Here is a 22,116-nt window from a genome sequence, read left to right on the forward strand (position 1 = left end):
TACAGTTTGTGATTATCAGGTTTTCTCTGGTGGTGCAGGTAATTGCCATAATATGCAGTAATTTCATTGTTTTCTGTTCCTGTAGATGAGTTTCTTAATGCCAGTGCTTCATACTGAGTTCAATTAAGACATATTGAAGAAAATAAAACTATTAAAACCCCATTATGATTCTGCTAAACTCCACCATTTAACAAAAGCATGATGTGAGTGTTAGATTTCTCTGATGCCTAAAAAATAATGTGAAGGTAAAATGTTTGAAATTTAGCTCATTGCATTTGTTTTGCTCACATGAGCCCTTTAATTAGGTATCTTTTTCTAATTAAATGACAATATCTCATTAACTTTAATGAGAAATAAAAAAATATATATATAGCAAAAGAGAGGAATTACTGCCATCCTGTCCTCTAGACTTCATTCTCCAGCTCTTGCAAAGAACTGCAGCAGCACATGAGCATAAATATGGGCCGAGAATTCCCCAATGAAAACAAACTAATTGTGGTATTTGAAATGGATTACTCAAATCAATAGGCAATCACTCTCAATGCATTATTTATAAAGATGAAAAAATGAAAATATCTACATTTTTAATTGGCATTGACATTTCTGAAATATAGATATGACCTATTTTACTGCACTTTCTTGTGTAGGATTTTCCCCTGTGGGCGTGAAGTAGGAACCCCGCTTTCCAGTATGCCTGTGTGATCTCTCAGCCCCCCTCCCTTTATATCCAGCACATCCAGCGCTCTCCTTCCTGCCTCCCCCCCACACTTTTCTTTCATAACTGCTCTACATAAGGAGCCTTATGGAGTACACTTGGCTGGGATTCCATTGGAGTGCAAATGGCATCGGCAAACAAACGCTGCTGACATTTCCTAACCCTGGGCTGTGAATTAAAAGAGGGGAGAATACCTGCTGACCTGACAGGCAAACATTTGTGAGGGAAACATGGTGCTCTGGTGGTTGTTAGAGAGGAAGAGAGCTGTACTGACACTATAACACAGAGAGCTTTGACTTATTTGAGTGAGATGCAGGTTAGAAAGCATGAACTGGTCGTATTATAAAAGCTGACACATTTGCTCATTGTGCTCATTAGCCCACACTGAAGATAGGAGACATGGAGGCTTCACTATGAATATGGTTAATTGGAATCACGTATATTTTTGTTTTTGTTTGAATAATAATGAAAAAAAGTGCTGTTGATGATCACTACTGCACAACTGCATTTGTCAATGAGTGCTGAAAGTAAACAACAGTGAAATCCTTCGCTAAAGCTCCCTCATTAATCTTAACCCTCTCCAAATGAGTCCTCAGAGTCTTAATTAGCATGTCTCCATATTTCCATGTATCATCTAAAAATGGCGCAGCATCCTCTGACCTCTCCATCCTCTTCTGCTCTCTGAACTCTCTCTTAACGTTTTCTCCCGCCACGATGAAACAGGCTGCTAACATCCCGTTGGTCTGCGAGCTGGGCATCGATAAGCTCTCCTTTGACGATTTCTCCCTGGACGTTGACGCTATGATAACGGCCGCTCTGAGGATGTTCATGGAACTGGGAATGGTGCAGAAATTTAAGATAGACTATGAGGTGAATATTCCTTAACTGAGCACTGTTCTTCCGGTGGCCGAACCCGAATGTGTCCTCATGACATCTGCTGACCCATGTGCTCGTCTCTCTCTCTCTCTCTCTCTCTGTCTTCCCCTCCAGACATTGTGCAGATGGCTGCTGACTGTCAGGAAAAACTACAGGATGGTTCTCTATCATAACTGGAGACATGCCTTCAACGTCTGCCAGTGCATGTTTGCCATGCTGACGGTACAGATCACGCTGCTGTAGCTGTAGATCATGAGATCAGTTTCAGTCAGAGATTCTGATGTTGAAGACCATTAACAATAAAAGCTCTTAAACTTGAACGTTGTGGGAAAAGCTCTGCTCTTTGAGGAGGCTCAGACAATCTGAGCAGCAGTTAAATAAACACATGCATGAAAATTATAATCCAAACTGTCCCTTTCAGTAAAAGACTTTGAAGGCATAGTTTGGATTATTTGGAGTCGGGTTGTATGAGGTATTTATCAATATGTTTGCCATCGGTATGCCCCAGTTGGGAGAAACAGAGTGGAGTACCTGTGTTGGCCAGCAGCAAAATTTATTTTAGCCATTTTAAGTCCACCTCCAGTTAATATTTTAATGTTTAAATATGAAGTCTTTTGCGTTTTTTGCAAATTAAGTTCAGATACCTTCTTATTATGTCTTCCATATAGCTCTTCACTTTGCCTTCATTTACTATTCAAGGAATCATGAATATGCAAATAGTCCACCCCCCACCCTGCAGTAGCTGCACCTGGCTTCTCCTCTGTTTTGCTTGTTAATCACAGTAACTAGCTAAATCCAGACTCTCCTGTAGGGTGGGCATCACCACCAATGATATGTATAGCACCACCCCCTCGATTAATGACATTGGTTCCTTAGGTTTATGATGTCATGTATCTGTTATCTTCAGACTGCCTTTGCTCACCGCATTTTCAAAGCGAGAAATACTCGGACATAGCATTCATTGATTATTTCACTCCTGATATGTCTTGTAACATATGAAAAACACATTTTTCTTTAGCTGACCGTGTCCACAGCATTTCTTTGACATAGTACCCCTCTCTTCTTCTCCAAACCGAGGGTGTGTGGACGGGCATCTACTATGTCTAATACACTGACTATTAATAAATACCTCTTACAATCCCACATCAAATACGCCAAACTATCTCTTTGATACTTTTTCCACCACTGGAGGTCAGGGTGGTGGATGAAACTGCCGCAGCAAACAGTGTTGTACACCTGCATGAATATGACTGGTTGCCACAGAGCTGATGACTGAGTCAGTGAGTGTGAAGCATGAATGAAGCAGCTGATGTCTTGATTCAAATCTTACAATTTATTAAAGGTAGATTTATGTTTGATTTATGCTAAAATCACTAAAATTAATTTGTTTTATTAAACTGTAGCCAAAGCAGTGATGTTTGTGTGAACAGACTGAGACCCCAAGAGAGTAATGCCTGTACTTTATCGGGTCCTTTGGGCAACACACACAGACACACACACATACACACTCTTATACAAACACCACAGTGTAGTTCTTTTAATCAAGAACAACATTAATGCATGGTGTCCCGTCTGAATTGATCATTGGCAGAGTGAAATGAAATAGTAGCGTGTAAGCTGTTCTGGGCACCTCCACTCTCCGGCCATGTGCTTTAATGAGTGGGCTGATGGCTGCGCTATCTTTGCCGCTATCCCCACAATGACCTATAGTGACTCACTAAGCACATGGCCTCCAGAGCTCATTCATCCAAGCCATGAAGCTCCCTATGTGACTCTGTTACCACAGTCCCACTTGCTATCTACGAGATACTTTTTTTTTTCTTTTTGGATGACGCCACCATTGGAGTGTTTTATTTTTTATATATCTGTGTTCGATTGAGAGTGCGTTTGTTTTCTCATTGTCTCCTCTCGTCTGTGCCAATCAGACAGCGGGCTTTCAGGAGACTCTGACAGAGGTGGAGATCTTAGCACTTATTGTAGGTTGTGTGTGCCACGACCTGGACCACAGGGGTACCAACAACGCATTTCAGGCAAAGTAAGTGTCTGTGCCACACACACACACACACACACACACACGTAAACACGCTCCCTCCTACGCACTGTTTAAAGTGTGTTTTCCCACCTGCAGCAGTCTGCAACAGTCCAGCCCAGATCAGCAAGAGTCAAGTGGCAAGTTGTATAAGGCTTATATAAGGGTCTGCTTAACAAAGACACTGTAAATAGTGCTGACTCTGGGCACAGTGGTGTCAGCGAACGCTTAAATACTGTGTTCTCTGCCCTCACGAAGGCTATCCCAATAAATCTGAAACTAAGATGGAAACTAGGTCAAAGAAAGACAAAATCATGAGCTGGATCAAAAAATCTTAACTAGAAATAATTAATGCTAAACAAAAACAATCTTGTTAATGAATTTTTTGTTGTTCTCATCTGCTGCCTTAAGTGATTTGGGTGCTGACTTAAAAACAAGTTGCCCGTCTTCGAGTTTGTTTAACAGTTGTTTGTTATTTTGAGCTAATTGGTCTGAATTTTAATGACTGTTGACTCAGCTAGTGCTACGTTAATTAAGTTTAGTTAGTGACAAGGGATGGTTATTGTTAGGATTTTATCTGACCGATACTGTGAAGTAAAGACTTGACATCAAAAGATGTGAAAAGATTCAACAGTTATTTTTATATTACTTTTTTTTGCAGAAATAATGAGTTAAAAATTTTCCTGAGTTATTGCATTCAAATGTCTGCTGTTTATGTAACGTTACACAAATACCAACAGCAGTATCACTTGTCCAGCAGCTTATCAGTATAATTATATAGTCAGGAATCAGTAAACAACACCCTTGTAGTAAATAAGGCAGATTTTCCCAAAGTAGCACATCTGAGCACATAAAAACTGGAGAGCCTTTCCCTGTAGGCGTGTGTTTTGTTGTCATCACGTTTACTCTAGCTGTAGGTGAGGATGTCTTAAAATTTTTAAAATAATTTCTGACTTGTTTGTTTTACACTTCAACACTTGCTGTAAACACATGCAAAATACTTTTTCTGGAATTCTGTCACACCATAAAATCGCCACCTTTACCACAGACGGTACAGACAAAGATTATCAGGACAGTGGCACACTTTTTGTTGTTTTGACTCTGTATTCCAATTCATTACCAAATTTAAGTACAAATTTTAGTGCCTATGAAGTTAAAGTGTGGACTTGTAGGAATGATATCATTTTATGTACACAGTCCCCCAAAATAAACTCAGAATATGTAAGTTCTGTGTTAAGGGGCCTCTCTCACATTAAAACAATAACTAAAGTAGCGTGGAATCATTAGAGTTGTTATCTTCTGTGTTAAACAACTGTGAAATGTAACGTGACTCAAGTAGAAATTATCATAGATGAGATAATACTAATTATTTTTAAAAATGTATTCTTGTTATGCTTTGTCACATTTGTTGACTTTCTTCCTCACTCTCTGATGTATCTGACTATCTTAGTTTGAAATGCATCTTGATTAAGTTACAGATTTCTAAGAGTCTGAAAATTGTAGGACACATTTGGGATTATGTAAGTGCACAACTCAACAAAATAACAAAACACAAAATATATAATATATGTCTTGTGATTTTAGACATTTTAATGTCGAAATGACATATATCTTATACAGTAATTTGATAGGCTAAAAGGAGTTTAAATGACATCATATTTATCAGCTGGGTCAAACTGAAGTCTACCTACAGACATGAGCTGGCACCTTCATCGCTCTGACAGATATGTACTGCTGCTGTCTTCAGTTGATTGTTGATTGCTCTTGATTGTTGCAGTGTGTTTGCCTTAAGGGCAACGAGTCCTACAGTGCTCACAACAACATCTGACGTGAACGTCCTCAAACACCATCTACAGCTAAAAGTCAGCACTTTTACCTCATAGACATTGTTTCATTTCAAATCCAATGTGCTGGAGTATAGAGCCAACACAGTGAAAAACATTTTGCTGTCTTTACACTTACACAGACAAATCAGCACACTAAAACGGCGACATACAGTTCGTTCACTTTTTTATTTTTTACTACCTAAACTTGTGTTAAAATAAAATAAGAATTGAAAACTAAAGAAATATCACAAATTTTAAAACCCTGCCTTACATTCAGTGCAGCAGACTTAGTTCTCCTGAGTGTTCTCCACATTAAATGATGATCATATTCAGGGTTGAACAGTTGAATTTCAGCTGCAGTTTAGATTATGGCTCTCCAGCTTCTTTTATTGTTGAGCCATAATTTAGCGACAGAGTGCAGAGTGAAACGGTGAGGGAATTACAGCAGACTCAACAGCACACTTTGTTTCTCAGTATGTGTTGAATGCTGATGATGTTATCCCTCCTCTTGATCCCTGTATGTGTTCGTGTGTGTGTGTTTTGTGTGCGTGTCAGGACGGGCTCAGCCCTGGCTCTGCTTTATGGGACCTCTGCTACACTGGAGCACCACCACTTCAACCATGCTGTTATGATCCTGCAGAGCGAGGTGCACTATGTTCCAATATCTGCTGCAATGCAGTTACCATGAAGCTTCTGCTAATGCCTACTACTGCATGTTGTGTTTGTGTAACACATTCAAACACCATCTACAATTAAGTTCTTAGCTGTCTAACACCCTTCCTCCCTCCCAGATACTGTGGTTTTTAAAGTTTAACTTGTTTATTCTGCCATGTAGTGTACTTTGAATATTTTTATGACAGGCTTCCTTTTTATACTGTAATGACTGCAAGGACCAAAGAGATTAGAGTGTAATTTATCTGTACAGACACTCATTTGCTAGTTTATTAGTTACACCTAGCTAAAATGTAAGCAGTGTAATAAAACAACAACATTATAAAGAGATTATTTTAGCCATTTGGCACAGGAAACCACTGTTATATAAGCCAAATATTGCGGTCTCTTGCTCAACCAGACTCCATTGGAGAAATCAGTAATTTTACTGCAACACAGAGTTGCTGGTCTATTGCTGCCTCGATCTGCTAGTTTGCTTGTGTAACTGTGGTGTTTTAAAAGTTTAGTTTGAATTCAACTGAAGTCACACAACAGCGCAAACAAACTAACAGATCGCAGCAGCAGCTCCTGTGTTTTGTGAGGTAAAATTACGAATGATATGTGGCTTATGTAACAGCGGTTTCCCATTAGAAAAGGGTGTTTGGCAGCAAGGTAAAGCTGTGAAAATATACCATGCTAGTACTCCTCATACAACCCCACTATCTATTCTTTTAAAGTTAGTGTAACTAACCTAAATTGTTCCATGACAATATACTTGACTGGATGATATGGGTACAGTAACTCACCATGTGAAGTCTGGTGTCCAAATTTACACTCTCGTGTCTTACCTATTATATATCTCCTAATTTGCTTTTTAGCTTTTTGGATGAATAAAAAATACTGAAGCCCACTATACTTTACAAATAATTAACCAAGTTTGTGCCCACTGCGTCTGAAGGCAACCGTGTGGTGCTTTCAATGTCTGCAATATGTGAGCGAGTAAACAAATAGCTCACACTGCCCTCAAATCAATGTAATTACAGAGGCGATAGATTTGGTGGTAATTGGTTGAGAGAGACGTTTTACCAGGTGACTGGGTTTGCATGAAGTTGTAATTAAAGACGTTTTGAGGGAGCAGCTGAGACGAGGCTTAGTCGGGTATATTCCAGTGGCTTCATTATCACGGTGCTGACAACACAGTAAGCTGACAAATGTTTGCTTGGAATATCATAATGGCTTGTGTTGATACTGGGGTTGAACTACCGCTGTCCTATTAGCATATAAATGAATAGTGTGGCTAATTCAAGTAGAAGAGAAAGCTCACGATTCAAGCCGCGAGCCCGCACGAACCATTCATTTAAAATGTAAACTTTTAAACGTCACTCGCTCTCTTTGTCTCTCTCAATTTCCTCTCGTCGTTCTCGCTTCCCATTTTACTCGCCGCCCTCCTTCGTCTGCTCCAGTTGTGACAGAATGAGAGAAGTCCTTTGTGCTTCTACTCTCACGTAGTTCAATATTTCATGGGAACACATGAGCTCATGAAGGGAATCTACAGTAAGATGATCTATAGGCTTGGATTAGCAGGGTTTAAAAGGAAAACAGAGGTCATCAAGTTTGGAAGACCTCTGCTATTTTCTGCGGCTCGTCATCACCATCATCCTCTCATTCTGGTGCTTTTTCTGTTCTCACCTCTACATCCTCTATTTTCTCTGGAGACACACCGCTCCATCCGTTCAAACCACCCTCCAGAGCAGGGTGCCTAAGTGGTGAATGAATGTATAATACATGATGGGGAGAGGCCTGTTTTAATGATAGAGAGCCTCAAGTGAGATATGTTGCTTACTTATTAAGAGCTGCTGGCTTCCCTCTCCCCTGCTGCACACATCCATTCAGTTTTATTATTGCATGCTTTTTTTTTACCATCATGGTTTAGTTCTGCAAATAGGCCCTTTTCATGGAAGACTTTTTCACACGTCATAGTAAGAAAAGCCAAACCACCCCCTTGTTCACTCACCTCTTTATATTACAGATACTCAGTAATTTGCCCTGTGTTAGCCACGTTTACATGGACCCTAATATTCCATTCATAAATGGTATAATAGCCCAATCAAAAAAAAAAAAACACTCATGTAACCCCTCCAGTTGGAAGAGACTAGTCTGATCAACTTACCCTTCATAAGACCCATCCTTTTCGGTACCTCGGTCAACTTCCTCCTTTCCTTTTAGATGTGCTATGTCCGAGGCTCATCTATATTGAAAAGAAAAACAGTAAAGGCTGTAAAGGCAACATATATCACAGCTTAAAGCTACTACAAGGACTTTTTAATAAACTAGTCTCAGTTTGTTACCGATGCCTCTATATAACCTGTTTAAAAAGAGGATCAAGCATTTCTGGTTATTCTTAATGGCTGCCACTGGGTCAAGTTCTCCATGATATCAGATGGAATGAGCCCGTGTTTACGTTTTCAAAGGTCAAGTTACTGTGAGTCGTACGCTTGCCAGTTAAAAGGAGCAGGAGGAGATTTTTATTTAGGAAATGTTATCTTTGACATTACATTTTGTGGTTGCTAGGGTGTAAGCGGGACTGCTTTAGGTCCAAAGTCAACAAAGTTCCTTGTAGTAGCTTTAAGTTAGCTAATGTTAAAAAAAACAACTAGCTAACTTGCTTACTAATCTACATCAGTTGTTAGCTAGATAGGTAGTGTTTTGCTCTGGAGCACAACTGTAAGCCTGCCAGCTAATCAGCATCAATTGTTAGTAACCGTATCTAGTTAGATCTGATAGCTAATTTTAGTAAAAGTCTAGCTAACTAGCCAGCTAATCAACATCAGTCATAACTTTTACAGGTCCTCCAGCAACATCTTTTGACCATCTTTAAAATGTGGTTTTCTTTTCAACATAGGTAAGCCTAGCACATAGCATATCCAAGTACAAGAAACAGGAAAGGAGAAATTGTCAAGTTGTTATTGGACCACAGAGCAAAAAAAGGCGGGAAATAGGAAGAGTCAGTTGGAAAATGTTAGCACCTAATTACCATCTAAACGCCCAATCCCATAGTTTCTCTCTGGTTGGAATAAATATATTATTTCTGCTTGTGTTTGGCCCACGTGGGGTTAATGTAGCCGCTGATTGTTAGTTATGCCTGGACTCACGAGGCTTATAAAATACACTGAGGCTCCATATTCTGAACCAATAACATTTTTTATTGCTTCCAACAATATCAACAGCAGCACATGGTAGATCCACTTCTGTTTTCTACCTTCCACAATAAAAGTCTTGTTTACTTGTGCTTTAGAAAGTAACCACTGTGACTCAATGAAATTTTTTTTTGTAACTTTTGGTTTAATTTCTCTGCTTTGCGGCTTTGTTCTCACTACTTGTGGTCCTTCTCCTAATTGACTCTCTATACCTCACATTCTGTCGCTAGTTTGTTGAGCCAAGGAGGACTTTGAATTCAAGATTCTGTCTTTCATATCTGTTAAATTTAATTCAAATGGCTTTACTGGCATGAACAGTGATTGAAGAAATATTGCTCATGTAACTGCTGCTAGTGAGAGGTAAATTAAGATTTACACTTAAAATCATTGTCACTTTGCCTTATCACTGACAGGTGACAGGTTATTTTCACATTTTTTAAATATGACATTTGGATTTGGATTTATTTGTCCCAAAGAATACTTAATCAAAACATTAAGATAAAAGGGAAGCAGAGTGTACAACTTATTTTTTTCATTTTCCTTTCATAATGGATGTCTAATCTACACAACGTGCAATTCTGACTGAATTAATATTTCCTCTTTCTGACTATTTTACTCACTGACAAAAATTGAGATGTGGGCAACAACTCTTGAGATCTTGAATCACGCTAAGCTATAAAGTTTACACAACAAACAATAGTCTTATTTATCTCTGTCATACATCTATTGGTTATTTACATGACACATGGTTATTTTGATATCCAGAGATGAAGTGTTGTGCTCTGTAAGTTGTTTCTGTGTAAAGGCAATAGTGACAGAGTCCAGGTAAGATTGTATTGTTTGAGACTTATACTGATATTTTTGAGTGAAATTCTGATAATAACCACCAAATAATCATCCTCTGGAAATATGCATACATTTAGCAAGGATCCCTCAAATTTACGAGGAGGTGAAAATATCCACCAGAGATAATATATCTTAAAAATTTCTTAGCAGATTCCAGACATCTCATCATTTTTTAAATGTGACATATGTCAAATCCATCATATCATATCATGTCATGTCAGTTAGTCTTGTCAACAGTCAAGCTCTCATTAAATAATGAAAAAAGTCTGTAAAATAAACATATGTAATGAGTAATGTGGATTTTCTGGTGAGAAAATGGCATCTATGTTAAATATCATGAATAATTAATCCAGTCCTTTGTTTTATGCTCCCTGTGGGACGTATGTTTAGTGATTCTGTATCATATAATCTCTTTATGTGTCTCCACAGGGTCACAATATCTTCTCCAACCTGTCGTCCACAGAGTACAGCAACCTCATGCAGCTGTTGAAACAGTCGATTCTGGCCACAGACCTCACACTTTACTTTGAGTACGTTCTGCTAAACACCACACAGCTTATTAAACTGTTACATCTCCTGCTTGTGAGATGCCCACAGAGCTTGGCTGACTGCACAGGACCAGCTAATTTACAATGAAGCACACGGAGTCTGTCTCTGCACACTGTTTACTGTAGGCTTCTTTTAGGTAACACCGCCCCCTTGTGGATTGTATGTCGGTTACACCTTCATATACACATGTTTTGTTTCCTCTGCAGGAACAGAAACACGTTCTTTGAGCTGGTCAGCAATGGAGAGTACAACTGGAACGTGAAGGCTCATAGAGACATGTGCAGGTAAATGCTCTGCACAAGCAAACATGCTGTCCATGTCTCTTCCAAGGTGGACAATTATACATTTTTGGTGCAAAGTCTTTGGCATCATAAATATTACATAAAATAAATTTATCTGATTCCTCTCAGATCCATGATGATGACAGCGTGTGATCTTGGTGCTGTCACTAAACCCTGGGAAATATCACGCAAGGTGAGAAAAAAACACATTTTATATATCCTAATATGTTTTTCAATGAAAATGAGAATAATTATGTAAAATTATGACTCGCTCTAATATTGCAAATCGTATTGCAATTGCAATATCAGTCAAAATAATCACAGTTAGATACTTTTTCAGAATCGTTCATCCCTATTTTTTAAACACAAGTGCACTGAACTGAGCTGCAGCATTTGGCTGCTCAGATAAAAATAAGCAACAAATATTTTGATGATCATTTAATTATTTAAAGCTGCTACAGGAACTTCCATATTGTGTTGATTTTGGAGGCTGAATCCAACCTGATGGCAGGCGTTAAGAATAATTATATAGAAATAGCAAATCTTTTCTCTGATGGTCTCGTAACCTCATGTAGGTCATATAGACTGTTTCATAACTAGTTTTAAACTCCTTGTATTAGCTTTAAGTTCTTTTTCAAGCAAACATTGTCAAACATTTCACATTTAGCTTCTAAATTTTAGGGCTTTGCTGCTTTTTCCTGCCTAAACTGAATATCTTCAGGATTCGGGGTGCCGATTGGACAAATTAAGCAATTTGATATTATCACCTCAAGATTTAGGATATTATGACAGGCTTTTTTTCATGATTGTTTTATATTTGATAGAAAACAATCAAATTATTGTGAAACTTGAGAAAATCTTTGTGTTCCATGTTATTGCTTTTGATGTAAGTTTTCTTGTATTTTGCTAATCTATTTTTGCTGTTGTTTTGTTTTGTTTACTTGCTTGTTTTCTGTCTTGTTGTCCCCTATTTAACAGCCCTCCCTTGTATTGTTTGCCTTTGGTTGTTAAAGGTAGAATTAGTAGGATTTGTCCAAGCTGTTTGTAAACCCACTGGAGAGCTGATTGTTGAGTCTCATTCCCAGGATGTCAAATACAGATGCTTTGGGCAAAATAATGAGGAAATAAGGAAATACGGTCAGGGGGCAGGGTCTCTGCAAATACAGACCCCACCACACATTCCTAGTGGCTCATAAGTGACAATTGAAAGGGATTTTGTTAATAAGAGTCTGTATATTGTTTTTGTTTTGTTTTTTTAGAAAAATGTTGCATATTATGCCTTTAAATATCTAAAATGAGACATGATAACCACTACAGAGATGTCTGAATTGCTCTTGTACACCTGCTTCACAATACAAATATTTGAAAGAGGGGTGAATTGAGAAAATAACTGTCAGATTAAACAATAATGAAAATAATGCTCTCGTTCCAGGTGGCAGAGTTGGTGACCAGCGAGTTCTTCGAGCAGGGCGACAGAGAGCGATCGGAGCTGAAGCTCACGCCCTCCGTGAGTACATCCAGCCGCCTCTGGTTTTTGTGCTTTTTTTGCAGTTCGTTTCACCTCTGCGACCTCCGCGAGCTGATGGTGCTGAAGATGTATTTTCTCCGCAGTTCCCAAACACACTGACTGTGTAGGAAACATGAACGCTCTTGTCTCGTAGTGTGAGAAAACTGAATTGTCAGCTTGACCGCTCCACTGCCTCGCTGCAGTGCCAAGAGCAAACTGTGGACCGTGTAACAATCATTCTTAAAAAAAACCCTTCTCCTACACAGAATTCAGAGCAAACACTGACCTTTCTATTCATTCAGCTGTAAACACACGAGACATTTTGGTGTATCGGAGCTCTACTAACCAAAAACTTCTTTATTTTTCTCATACTGATGTATAAACAGTGTAATAATAATAATAGCATGGAAAGACTTAGGTCCTAATGAAGATGTTGTGTTAATTAATAACGTATTCATACTGCCCTCAAAGCCACAGCAGAGGAGCACTGTGTGTTTGATTGAGGAGCTTTGAAGGCTGAACTGTGTTGCAAGTTCTTAAAGGGGGAAAAAACCAACAGCTTTCTGCGTGCAATTAATGGCTGTTGACTAATCGAGCCTGGCCACATTGCCTCCCCTCTGAAATAACTAATGCAGTAGCCTCAGGTCTGCCGCTTGTGTCAAACCTTTACCGCTCCGTGTGTGGGTGTTGGAAATTAAATATTAACTTCTAAGTCGTAGCCCAGTAACTATCTCTGAAGCACAGCCTCAGTGGAGCCTCTTAAGTTCAGGCTGCAGAAGAATGAGGTAGAATAGAAAATGGATGTGAAATAAACGCAGTTGTCTTGAGAGCTAAACCAAAGCAGCACTTTAGGGAGTGTAATTCTGTGCCCAGTTGCATAAAACCACTTATGCAAAGATTTCCCTTAAATTTTCATGGATGCCTTAGGAGAAAAATGAGATGGATAAAAGCATGATAAGGATTTCCTTAGGATGTTGTAAGGGAAAACACTTTCACCTTTAAGTGTTTGCTCTTTGCTATTTAAGAATTTCCTTATGTGCAAAAGGTCCTTAGTAATCATTTTCCTCAGAAAATTTCTCAGAAATAATTTGTGGAACACAAGACAATGGCTGATTGTAAATTGATTGAGGAGGAGGAAGAGACATTTTTTCAGGACAGAGCATGAGCGATTAGCGATGCTAGCTAGAGTACAGATTTGACATTAGCCTTAGCAGCTTTCTGGCTAGCTAGGCGAACATTGACATAACTCTGTCCCATATATTTAAATTAATAATATCGTTGTATTGAAACTCCCTAGTTTTATTTAAATCTGTGCTTGGCTTTCTCCTTTCTTACAGAAATATTTCTTCATCATAGCTGTAAACTTTACAAATTGAGCGACGTCACCACAGAGCGTGCAAGACAGGTGATACCTGGGGGTGCTGCCATGGCTCAGTTGGTGGGGAGTTCGCCCCATGTGCTGGGGCTGTTGGTCCTCTGCGGAGGTCGCTGGTTCGATTCCCAGATTCGCCAGTGACCCATTTGCTGCGTGTCGTTCCCCCTTTCCTGTCGTGTCTTCAGCTATCCCTATCCAAAATGGAGACAAAAGCCCACAAAATAATCTTTGAAAAAAAAAAAAAAAAAAGTCAGGTGATACCTGCTTGTTTTTGCCACTGACAGACAGCGATAGATCTTTTTTAAAGAGTAAGATGATTTGTTTTATCAAAAGATGTTTTATTATCAGCTGTTTTAAAAACTCCCTTTTAAAAACTGTAATTTTAACATCACCATCGTTATCTTCATTAGAAGATATTTCATTAAAAGAAACCCTTAATCAGTGTTGTGCTAGTTACTCAAAACCAGTAACTAGTTACCGTTACTAGTTACTTTATTTCAAAAGTAACTCAGTTACTTTACTGATTACTTACACCAAAAGGTAACGCAGTACTGTGAAAAGTAACTTTTTAGTTACTATGAAAAAAAAGGTCTCCCATTAAGTTTTAAGTTAAGTTTTCTTTAACTCGGTTTCCATTTTTGCGTATTCGCTCTCCAGGTACTTAGAAAAAGTGTTTCGTCCCATTTGCCATGTGACGCCTGGTATCATGCTAACTAGCTTCCTGAAAGGAGGCGACTCTACAATAGAAATTGGCTGCATGTCTTCTACAACATACCTTGCAATGGCTTTATCAACTTTTTCCTGGTTAGCAGGAGCAGTCGGTCCATCGGTAAACATCCAGCCGCTGTTGCTGAGGTGGTGGAGGTGAAGTGGCATCACAGTCTGTGTCTGTACTCTTAGCTACTAGCCTCGTTGCAGCATGTTGTTTCTGTAGGTGTTTCAACAGGTTTGAATTGCTATTTTGGGCCGTAGATAAGATCTTTGATCCAAGACACAACTTACATTTAACTAAAACGTCCTTGTCTTTGTGCTCGACAAAGGTAAAGTAGTGAGAATATCTCCATGTAAAGAAACTTGACTTGGACTCCGCCGCCGACGCCATGATGATACCAGTCTTGTAAACAGACACGCCCACACGGCGTGTCTTTTCCCGTATCCCCGCTGACACACACACACACACACACACACACACAGAGGAAGATTCAGGATTACGAGACTACACAAAAAATAACGTAAAATAACGGAGTAACGCATCATGTAGTAACGTTAACTGAGTTACTGAATTTAAAAAATAATGCGTTAGATTACTAGTTACTGCAAAAAATAACGGCGTTACAGTAACGCGTTACTTTGTAACTTTGTAACGTGTTAGTCCCAACACTGCCCGGAATTCACAGTGTGAAGAGCACTGCAGCAGGGGATGACGAAGAAAGGTGATAAAATGTCATGTAGGCTCATATGGGAATTCTCTGTGTACAGTGAACTGAAAAATAAAGGATGAATGATCTAGTCTAATAAGTCTAATAAAAAGTTAACAGTGGCATTTAGCTTCAATCAGGACACAAAGCCCAGTTTCCTCAGTTAGAGTCCTGTGTTTGAGCCATTCATCCACCACACACTAAATTTCTGCCAACCGTCAATACCTACACTCACAATCACAGCCAATCAGAGCAGAGCAGTGGGCAAAAGGGTCTTGGAGAAAACAATAACGATGTCTAGTAACATTTAAGAATGATGTGAGTGAAGCATAACCATTGTGACTGAAGTGCACATGTGCCAGTTTATTAAGACAAAGAGACAAAAGAGGCTTGATGCAACTCTCCTAACTGAACGCCTTCGCTTGGGGCAATACTTTGCTTTAAGGAACAAAGTTAAATTTGAACTTTCAAGAAACTTCCATAGATAGTTGATTTTGGAGGCCCCTGTGAACAACAGCGGTAGTGTTTCCACCATCATAACCACGAAATATAAGGTCAAAAATAAAATTATCAAAATAAAAATTTCCTTCTGTTTCTTTTTAACTGGCAGGCATCAAGAACAACTATTTAGAAATAACTGATCTTCTTGCTGATAGTCATATTGAGGCATCAGTGATAAATTGAGACTGTTTCATAGACACTAAAAAAACTGCTTTAAGGTAGTTTATACAACGGGGCACTGACTTGCAGCCTTATGATAAACAGAATCACATTTGTTTCTCCAGTGTGAGAGCACAAATGTAGGTGTAAATGAACTCTGACTCTTTTGTTCCCAGGCCATCTTTGATCGAAACAGGAAGGACGAGTTGCCAGGGCTTCAGCTGGAGTGGATTGATGGAATCTGTGCGCCGCTGTATGAGGTAACGCTTGAAGCTTCACCGCTCTCTGGCCTTCATTGTCACACAACTGCCTTTTCCGTCAGTTAGTCGCTGTCCTTCCTCAGCTATTGTTCCCCACTGACGCCAGCAATGAAACTGTCGCCAACAACTATTCAACTTTCTTCTTGGCAGCCGCAGATTTCTCACTGAAGAAAGAAAAGAAATCCTTTTTTTTTATATATATAATTATTATTATTGAAAGCTCTGAATGAACTTCAAGGTTGCATCCTGTTCTTTTGAGACTTTCTGACTGAGAGAAAGCTCAGAGGTAGTGCTGGAGTGTGTGAATACAGAACTGTGATGTTAGTCGGGTTAAATCCCATCACTAAGACAGTATACTCTGGCCTTTGCCGCACAGTTCTTCACAGTTCTACTGAGACATTCTGGCTAACATGCAAATGGAAAGTCTGATTTTATTGTAGGATCCTGGCTGAACAGAGACGTGAAGGCTACTTTAAAAATGTATTCCTACACCAATACTGATTACCTGTTAAAAATGCTGTCAGTAACTTAATCCAAGTATCACAATGTAATCACAAAGCAATGTAACTTGATTTTGGATTACCTCACTACCAAATACGGTGAAATCGACCAGTCTTATGTAATGCTTTACATTCATTATTAAATTTGTAAACTGTTTCTCTAATTATTTCTTCCTTCGATATGTGCGAATGCACGTTTTGGTTATTAGCAAAAATTATGCACCTTTAAATGTCATTTGTACAGTAGCTATTCACTCTTAACACTCAAAGTTCAAGTACCTAAATAAACTTATTGTGGGGCTTGTAGTTTTACCCACACACCATCCTAGTCACCAGCATGACCAGTAGTAGTACTTAGCATTGACAGGTTAGCAAGGTAACTGGCTTTCTGTGTAGCGTACATTAGCAGTTTGTCTGTGCAGCAAACGTTAGTGGTTGGTATGTGTAGCTAATGTTGGCTAGTGTAGCGAACATTAGCAGTTGATCTGTGTGAATAACGTTAGCGGTTTGTTTGCGTAGCTAACATTAGTGGTTGTCTATGTAGCTAACATTAGTGGTTGTCTGTGTAGCTAATGTTAGCGGTTAGTTCTTGGATGATGACAGTATTTTCACAGCTGAAGTCACTGTAATGCTGTTCCTCTTTTCTGATTTAAAGACAAGATAATGTTGAAATCACCACCCCCATTAAGCATTTTGTTCACTAGAAATCATAATAATGACCTGACAGTGAGATAAGATGGTTTCACTGAGTCTGAAGTGTTGTAATGTGTGAACACTGCGTGGTTGTATATCCTTATTTATTTTAAAATGCAGTTTAAAATTTTAATTGTAAAAATAATTGTAATTTTTACTAAATGTACACTTTTTTTCTGTGATGGAATACAGTCACCTTTTTTAAAATCCAAATTATGTAATCTTGTAACATGTAATCTGTCACTCCCTGAGCCTGCAGCTGAGCAAATGTAGGGGTCAGAGGTAGAGCTAGTGACTATCTCTCAGGGAATTAATGGAAATCTATACCGTGTCCTCTTCGGTATAGTAATGTGTGTGTGTGTGTGTGTGTGTGTGTGTGTGTGTGCGTGCTTCTGAATGACGTCAGGAGAAACTCACCTGCCCCTACCACTGCCAGCAGCCGAGGCTGTGTGGGAGAAAGACGCAGGCTGACTTACTGAGGAGATCGGGTCTGTTAAGAGATGAGGCGTGTTGGAGGTCAATTCATGAAAGCAAACAAATCAGACGGATGAGAGTTGTGAAAGGAGTCGAGGATAAAATAGTTAATTCCTTCTTTAGTGCCGGGTGATTTTCGCTGCTTTTTGCGCTTTGAAAACAACCAACGCAGTGAGACCTCCTTCCTCTTTACTGTCATATTGAACACATTACTCTTAGTCATCATGAGCAGAAAACAAACAATAGATCATCTTCACATCTATTGAATTATCCCAGGATCAGTGTCAAAACTTGGAGCAGACTAATCTTTGTCGGTCTCTGGTTGCACCATTGTTACTGTCTGTGTAGTGTAGATAAAAAGCATCAAAGGCGGTGTGTGTGTGTGTGTGTGTCTCTGTGTGTGTCTGCGTGGGGGGTTTGCCTCCACACTGCCTCATGTAAAAGCTGATGTTTGGAGAATGCAGATATGGAGCTCACGATCATGCTGCTGCCAATTAAATTTGCAAGGGGGAAGAACAGAGAAAGTTCAGAGGCGGCAGGGTTTTTGTCCGTGGGCGGAAGAGATCTCGTTCTTGATCTCGCTGATCTCCTTCTCCTGGTGGTGGCTTGCTACTTTGTGGAATATTAATCCCCCATTATATAACCTTCCATCTTTATACCCCACCGTATGACAGTCTCTCTTCTTCCTTGGAGTCTAACTCGGTGGAATAATGATGTTGCACAAACCAATGACAATATCCCACTGTGGATATATACGCTGCGGAGGAAGAGGGAAATTGTTCTCCTTTAAGAAAATTCTCTTCTTTTATCCCTCAGATGAGACAAATCCATAAAGATTAGGGATGCGCCATATTGGATTTCTGTTGATATTCAATGTGTTGATATTGTCCAACTCATGTTTTCCATCTAATTGCAGAGTTGCATTGTGCCTACTCTGATGATAGTCCACTGACAGATGCAGACAACAAATACAAAGCTTTTCAAAATGCACACATTCACCAGGCAAAATAAGAAAACTACTGTTGACAGTTTTTTTTTCTTTCTTCTCCACTGCTGTCTGTTTCTCCTTCTTCTGCCCAAATTTGTTGCGATGATCGGGATGGCGGCTCTTCAGGTGGGAAATTAAATTTGAATTGTTGAAGGGAAACGATTTGGCTCCTCCTCACATCAATCAATCAATCAATCAATCAATCAATCAATCAAACTTTTTGTATAGCACCTTTCATACAGGTTAAAGTAATTCAAAGTGCCTAACAGATGACTGATGATCCCACCATGAGACAGAACATGCGAAAGTCTATAAAAAAGTGAAATAACAACTATATACTCTATTTCAAATAGAAAGTAAAAACAAAAAATGAAACTGTTGACAATGACATATAATACAATAGATTTAAATGCAATATTTTTTATTATAGAATTAAAGGTAGGTTTTAAGGAACAACTAAAACATTGGATCCTGAGGATCTGAGGGGCCGTACTGGTTCATACAACGTCAGCATTTGAAACAAATATACTGGTGCACCATGAAGTGTTTTAAAAACGAGTAAAAGAATTTTAAAATCAATACGGAAACTGACAGGCATTAACTGTGTGTTATGCTCTCTCCCTCTGGTCCTGGTCCGCACGCAGGCTGCAGGGTTCTGCAGCTCTTTGGTAGGTTAAAATAAATACATAGATATAAAAAGACTAAAGAAATAAGGTTAAAAAAGACGCTATCACATAATATCAACTTAAGGAGAATATAAAGAGGACAACACGTCATGTTGTCTTGTAAATGTACATAAATAGAAAAAAGAATAAAAAGATTACAAAGACAACATCACATAAAGATAAACAAAAAAACAGAAACAAGTGTCAAATATGAATTATAACCCCATTTAATATACTGTAAGAAATATCAGAGAAAAGTGAAAAATATTAAATTACTACAAGTTGATGTCTTTAAATAGCTATTTTTGTCCGATCAAGAGTTCAAACCCCCAGAATTATCTGTTTATACTCGCATTGACAAAACAGCAGCAGATCCTCTCCTCTGAGAGGCCAGAACCAGTAAATATTTTGGCATTTTTGCTTTGAAAGTGACATAAATGATTATTCAACCATCAGATAGTCGCTGATCATGATCAACTAATAGTTTCAGCTCTACGTATCCATACAGTCCACAGACATAGAAAACTAGATGTGTGCAAAAACTCAAAAATACGACTGTAAGTGAAGCAGCCTGACTCCTCAAATCACGGAAATGGAAATCCATTTTGTGCTCTGCGTATACAGGTGAACAGCTTCATAATTAGCAGCACACACATATTCCAGCAATTACAACATTATGAATTACTGAGTCGCACAACTGCTTTTAAAAACACCTTTCAGGACAGATTATGAATTACTAATGCACAGAAGTGGGCAGACGACTGTACTTAAAAAAAAAAAAAAAGAACTTGGCCACATTATAGAGCTTTGTTCTGGTCGACCACCCACACAACTGTTTTAATTGTTCATATAAATTAGCGAATATACCCTCTAAATATGTAAATGCATTTAAAGTTCAGTTAATTGGCAGCTGTGATTAGTTGTTTTCCCCTGAGTGTAGCAACAGATTTGATTTCCATTTTATACATACAACAGGCCCACACACAATCCCCAGTGTAGGTGTACTCACATATTTATTTCATCCATTTTTACAAAAGCCACCCATTCGACTCCTATATATGTGTGAATAAATGAACGTCTTCTTTGTTTTGCATGTGGGCCCCGTGCCCGCATGTTATATTTCCATATGAAACAGGGTTAATGAAACAATAGCTAATTGCAGACTTCCCTGGAAATCCAGTAGACACAGTAGACAATGTTAGGAGAACAGAGGGAACAGAATCCCTCCGTCTCGCAGGTAATTTATTAAAACGGTGGATGACAGCTTTGACTACGCTGCCACTTACAGTTCAGCGCGAAAAAATTACAAAGGCAACTTATCTCAGTCATGCATGCGTTTCTAATCTTTAAAAAGCAGCCATTTCATTGCCTTAAACTATCGAGCTACTGTATGTTCAGGATATTCTCTGTATTGTTTCATTTGTTTTGCCCATATAGTGAATTTGATGAATAATGTGCCGCTTTTCTTGCCTCCATCTGTGCCTCTCCTGTACTATCATTATATACCGGTCACAGTGTAAAGCATCTGATTTTTAAGAAAAATAAGTAAAAAAACATAAATAAAAACACATTTTTCTGAAGGTATTTCCAGACCTCTTCTAACCTGGATGAAAAAATATACTGTTTGCTGCGTAATAACTGAGATTTTTAAGCTATTTCTCAAGTTGCAATATGATAACTGTAAAAAAAAAAAAACTGTACAAAAGTTAACCGAGTTACAGTCTTTGGTTAAATATAAGTGAATGAAATGTCCTGTCAGGTCAAGCAACACACTCATTGTGAAGTGCCAAATTTAATTTGTGTTCCTTGAGACAATTAAGTGACGGAAGGACACTTTGTTCAATGTTTCATGTTAGATAAGAATGTGATCAAAGTCTGATCAGACATTACAGCTGAGACAAACTTACTGAATAACACTAAAATTTAGAAAATTAGCATAACTATACTATTTAGGGTACTAAATACCTAAAATGTGATGATAATATTTTATATCAAATGTATTTTTGTATTTTTAAATTAGTTGTGCTTTAATTAATATATCATTTGTATTTTACATTTGCCTACATACCTGCTAACCATCAGCATGTTAGCATTGTCGCTGTGAGCCTATTAGCATGTTTGTTTTAGCATTTACCTCAAAGCACTGCTGCAGCATGGCTGTTGATGTGCTTAATGTGTTGCATTTAATGGCGACTTTACAAAAAGGCACAAATGGTGAAGAATTTGCTATTTAACAAAGTAAATTTTCTCCTCATGCAACAACTCATTTTTAAGTCTGTAGATATTGTGGTTACTAGGTCAAAGGTGGAATCAGTGTTCCCCAACTGCTAATCTTGGGAGGTAAGGGAGCCCTAACATGTAATTTGTATTACAGTGAACCAAATGGAAATCGGACAGCGTGTTTCGTGTGCACTCACAGGATGTCAGTTGAGTAGGCGGTCCTTCATTGTGGCTCACAGCACCTCAGAATGTGGTCTAAGCGATCGGGATCTCAATGCGTCTTTGAAGCCTCTTTAGTGCTTTCACACCTGTGCTTCCTGTTAGGGCTGCACAATATATAAATATAATATTGCTAGATATTGAGACCAGGTAGCGTCTTAGATCAT

General features: G+C 38.7%; 1 protein-coding gene and 1 long non-coding RNA gene across 2 annotated transcripts in view; one reads left to right on the forward strand and one right to left on the reverse strand.

Annotated features, from left to right (window-relative positions):
• The window catches only part of LOC146322943 (uncharacterized), a 39,662-nt gene extending 31,315 nt beyond the window's left edge, over window positions 1–8,347 (reverse strand). Inside the window, exon 1 of the long non-coding RNA XR_014771319.1 lies at window positions 8,268–8,347. This is a non-coding gene — a long non-coding RNA (uncharacterized LOC146322943). The remainder of the gene's footprint in view (window positions 1–8,267) is intronic.
• pde11a (phosphodiesterase 11a) overlaps window positions 1–22,116 on the forward strand; it is a 64,057-nt gene that overhangs the window by 39,701 nt on the left and 2,240 nt on the right. The window contains exons 11-19 of the mRNA XM_084725099.1: window positions 1,439–1,585; window positions 1,706–1,813; window positions 3,517–3,626; window positions 6,002–6,092; window positions 10,570–10,670; window positions 10,896–10,973; window positions 11,100–11,163; window positions 12,403–12,477; window positions 16,107–16,190. Coding sequence (XP_084581225.1) covers window positions 1,439–1,585; window positions 1,706–1,813; window positions 3,517–3,626; window positions 6,002–6,092; window positions 10,570–10,670; window positions 10,896–10,973; window positions 11,100–11,163; window positions 12,403–12,477; window positions 16,107–16,190 — 858 coding nt within the window. The remainder of the gene's footprint in view (window positions 1–1,438; window positions 1,586–1,705; window positions 1,814–3,516; window positions 3,627–6,001; window positions 6,093–10,569; window positions 10,671–10,895; window positions 10,974–11,099; window positions 11,164–12,402; window positions 12,478–16,106; window positions 16,191–22,116) is intronic.

This window comes from Lutjanus erythropterus, chromosome 8, assembly GCF_056507025.1.
Source record: "Lutjanus erythropterus isolate fLutEry1 chromosome 8, fLutEry1.hap2, whole genome shotgun sequence".
NCBI lineage: Eukaryota > Metazoa > Chordata > Actinopteri > Lutjaniformes > Lutjanidae > Lutjanus > Lutjanus erythropterus.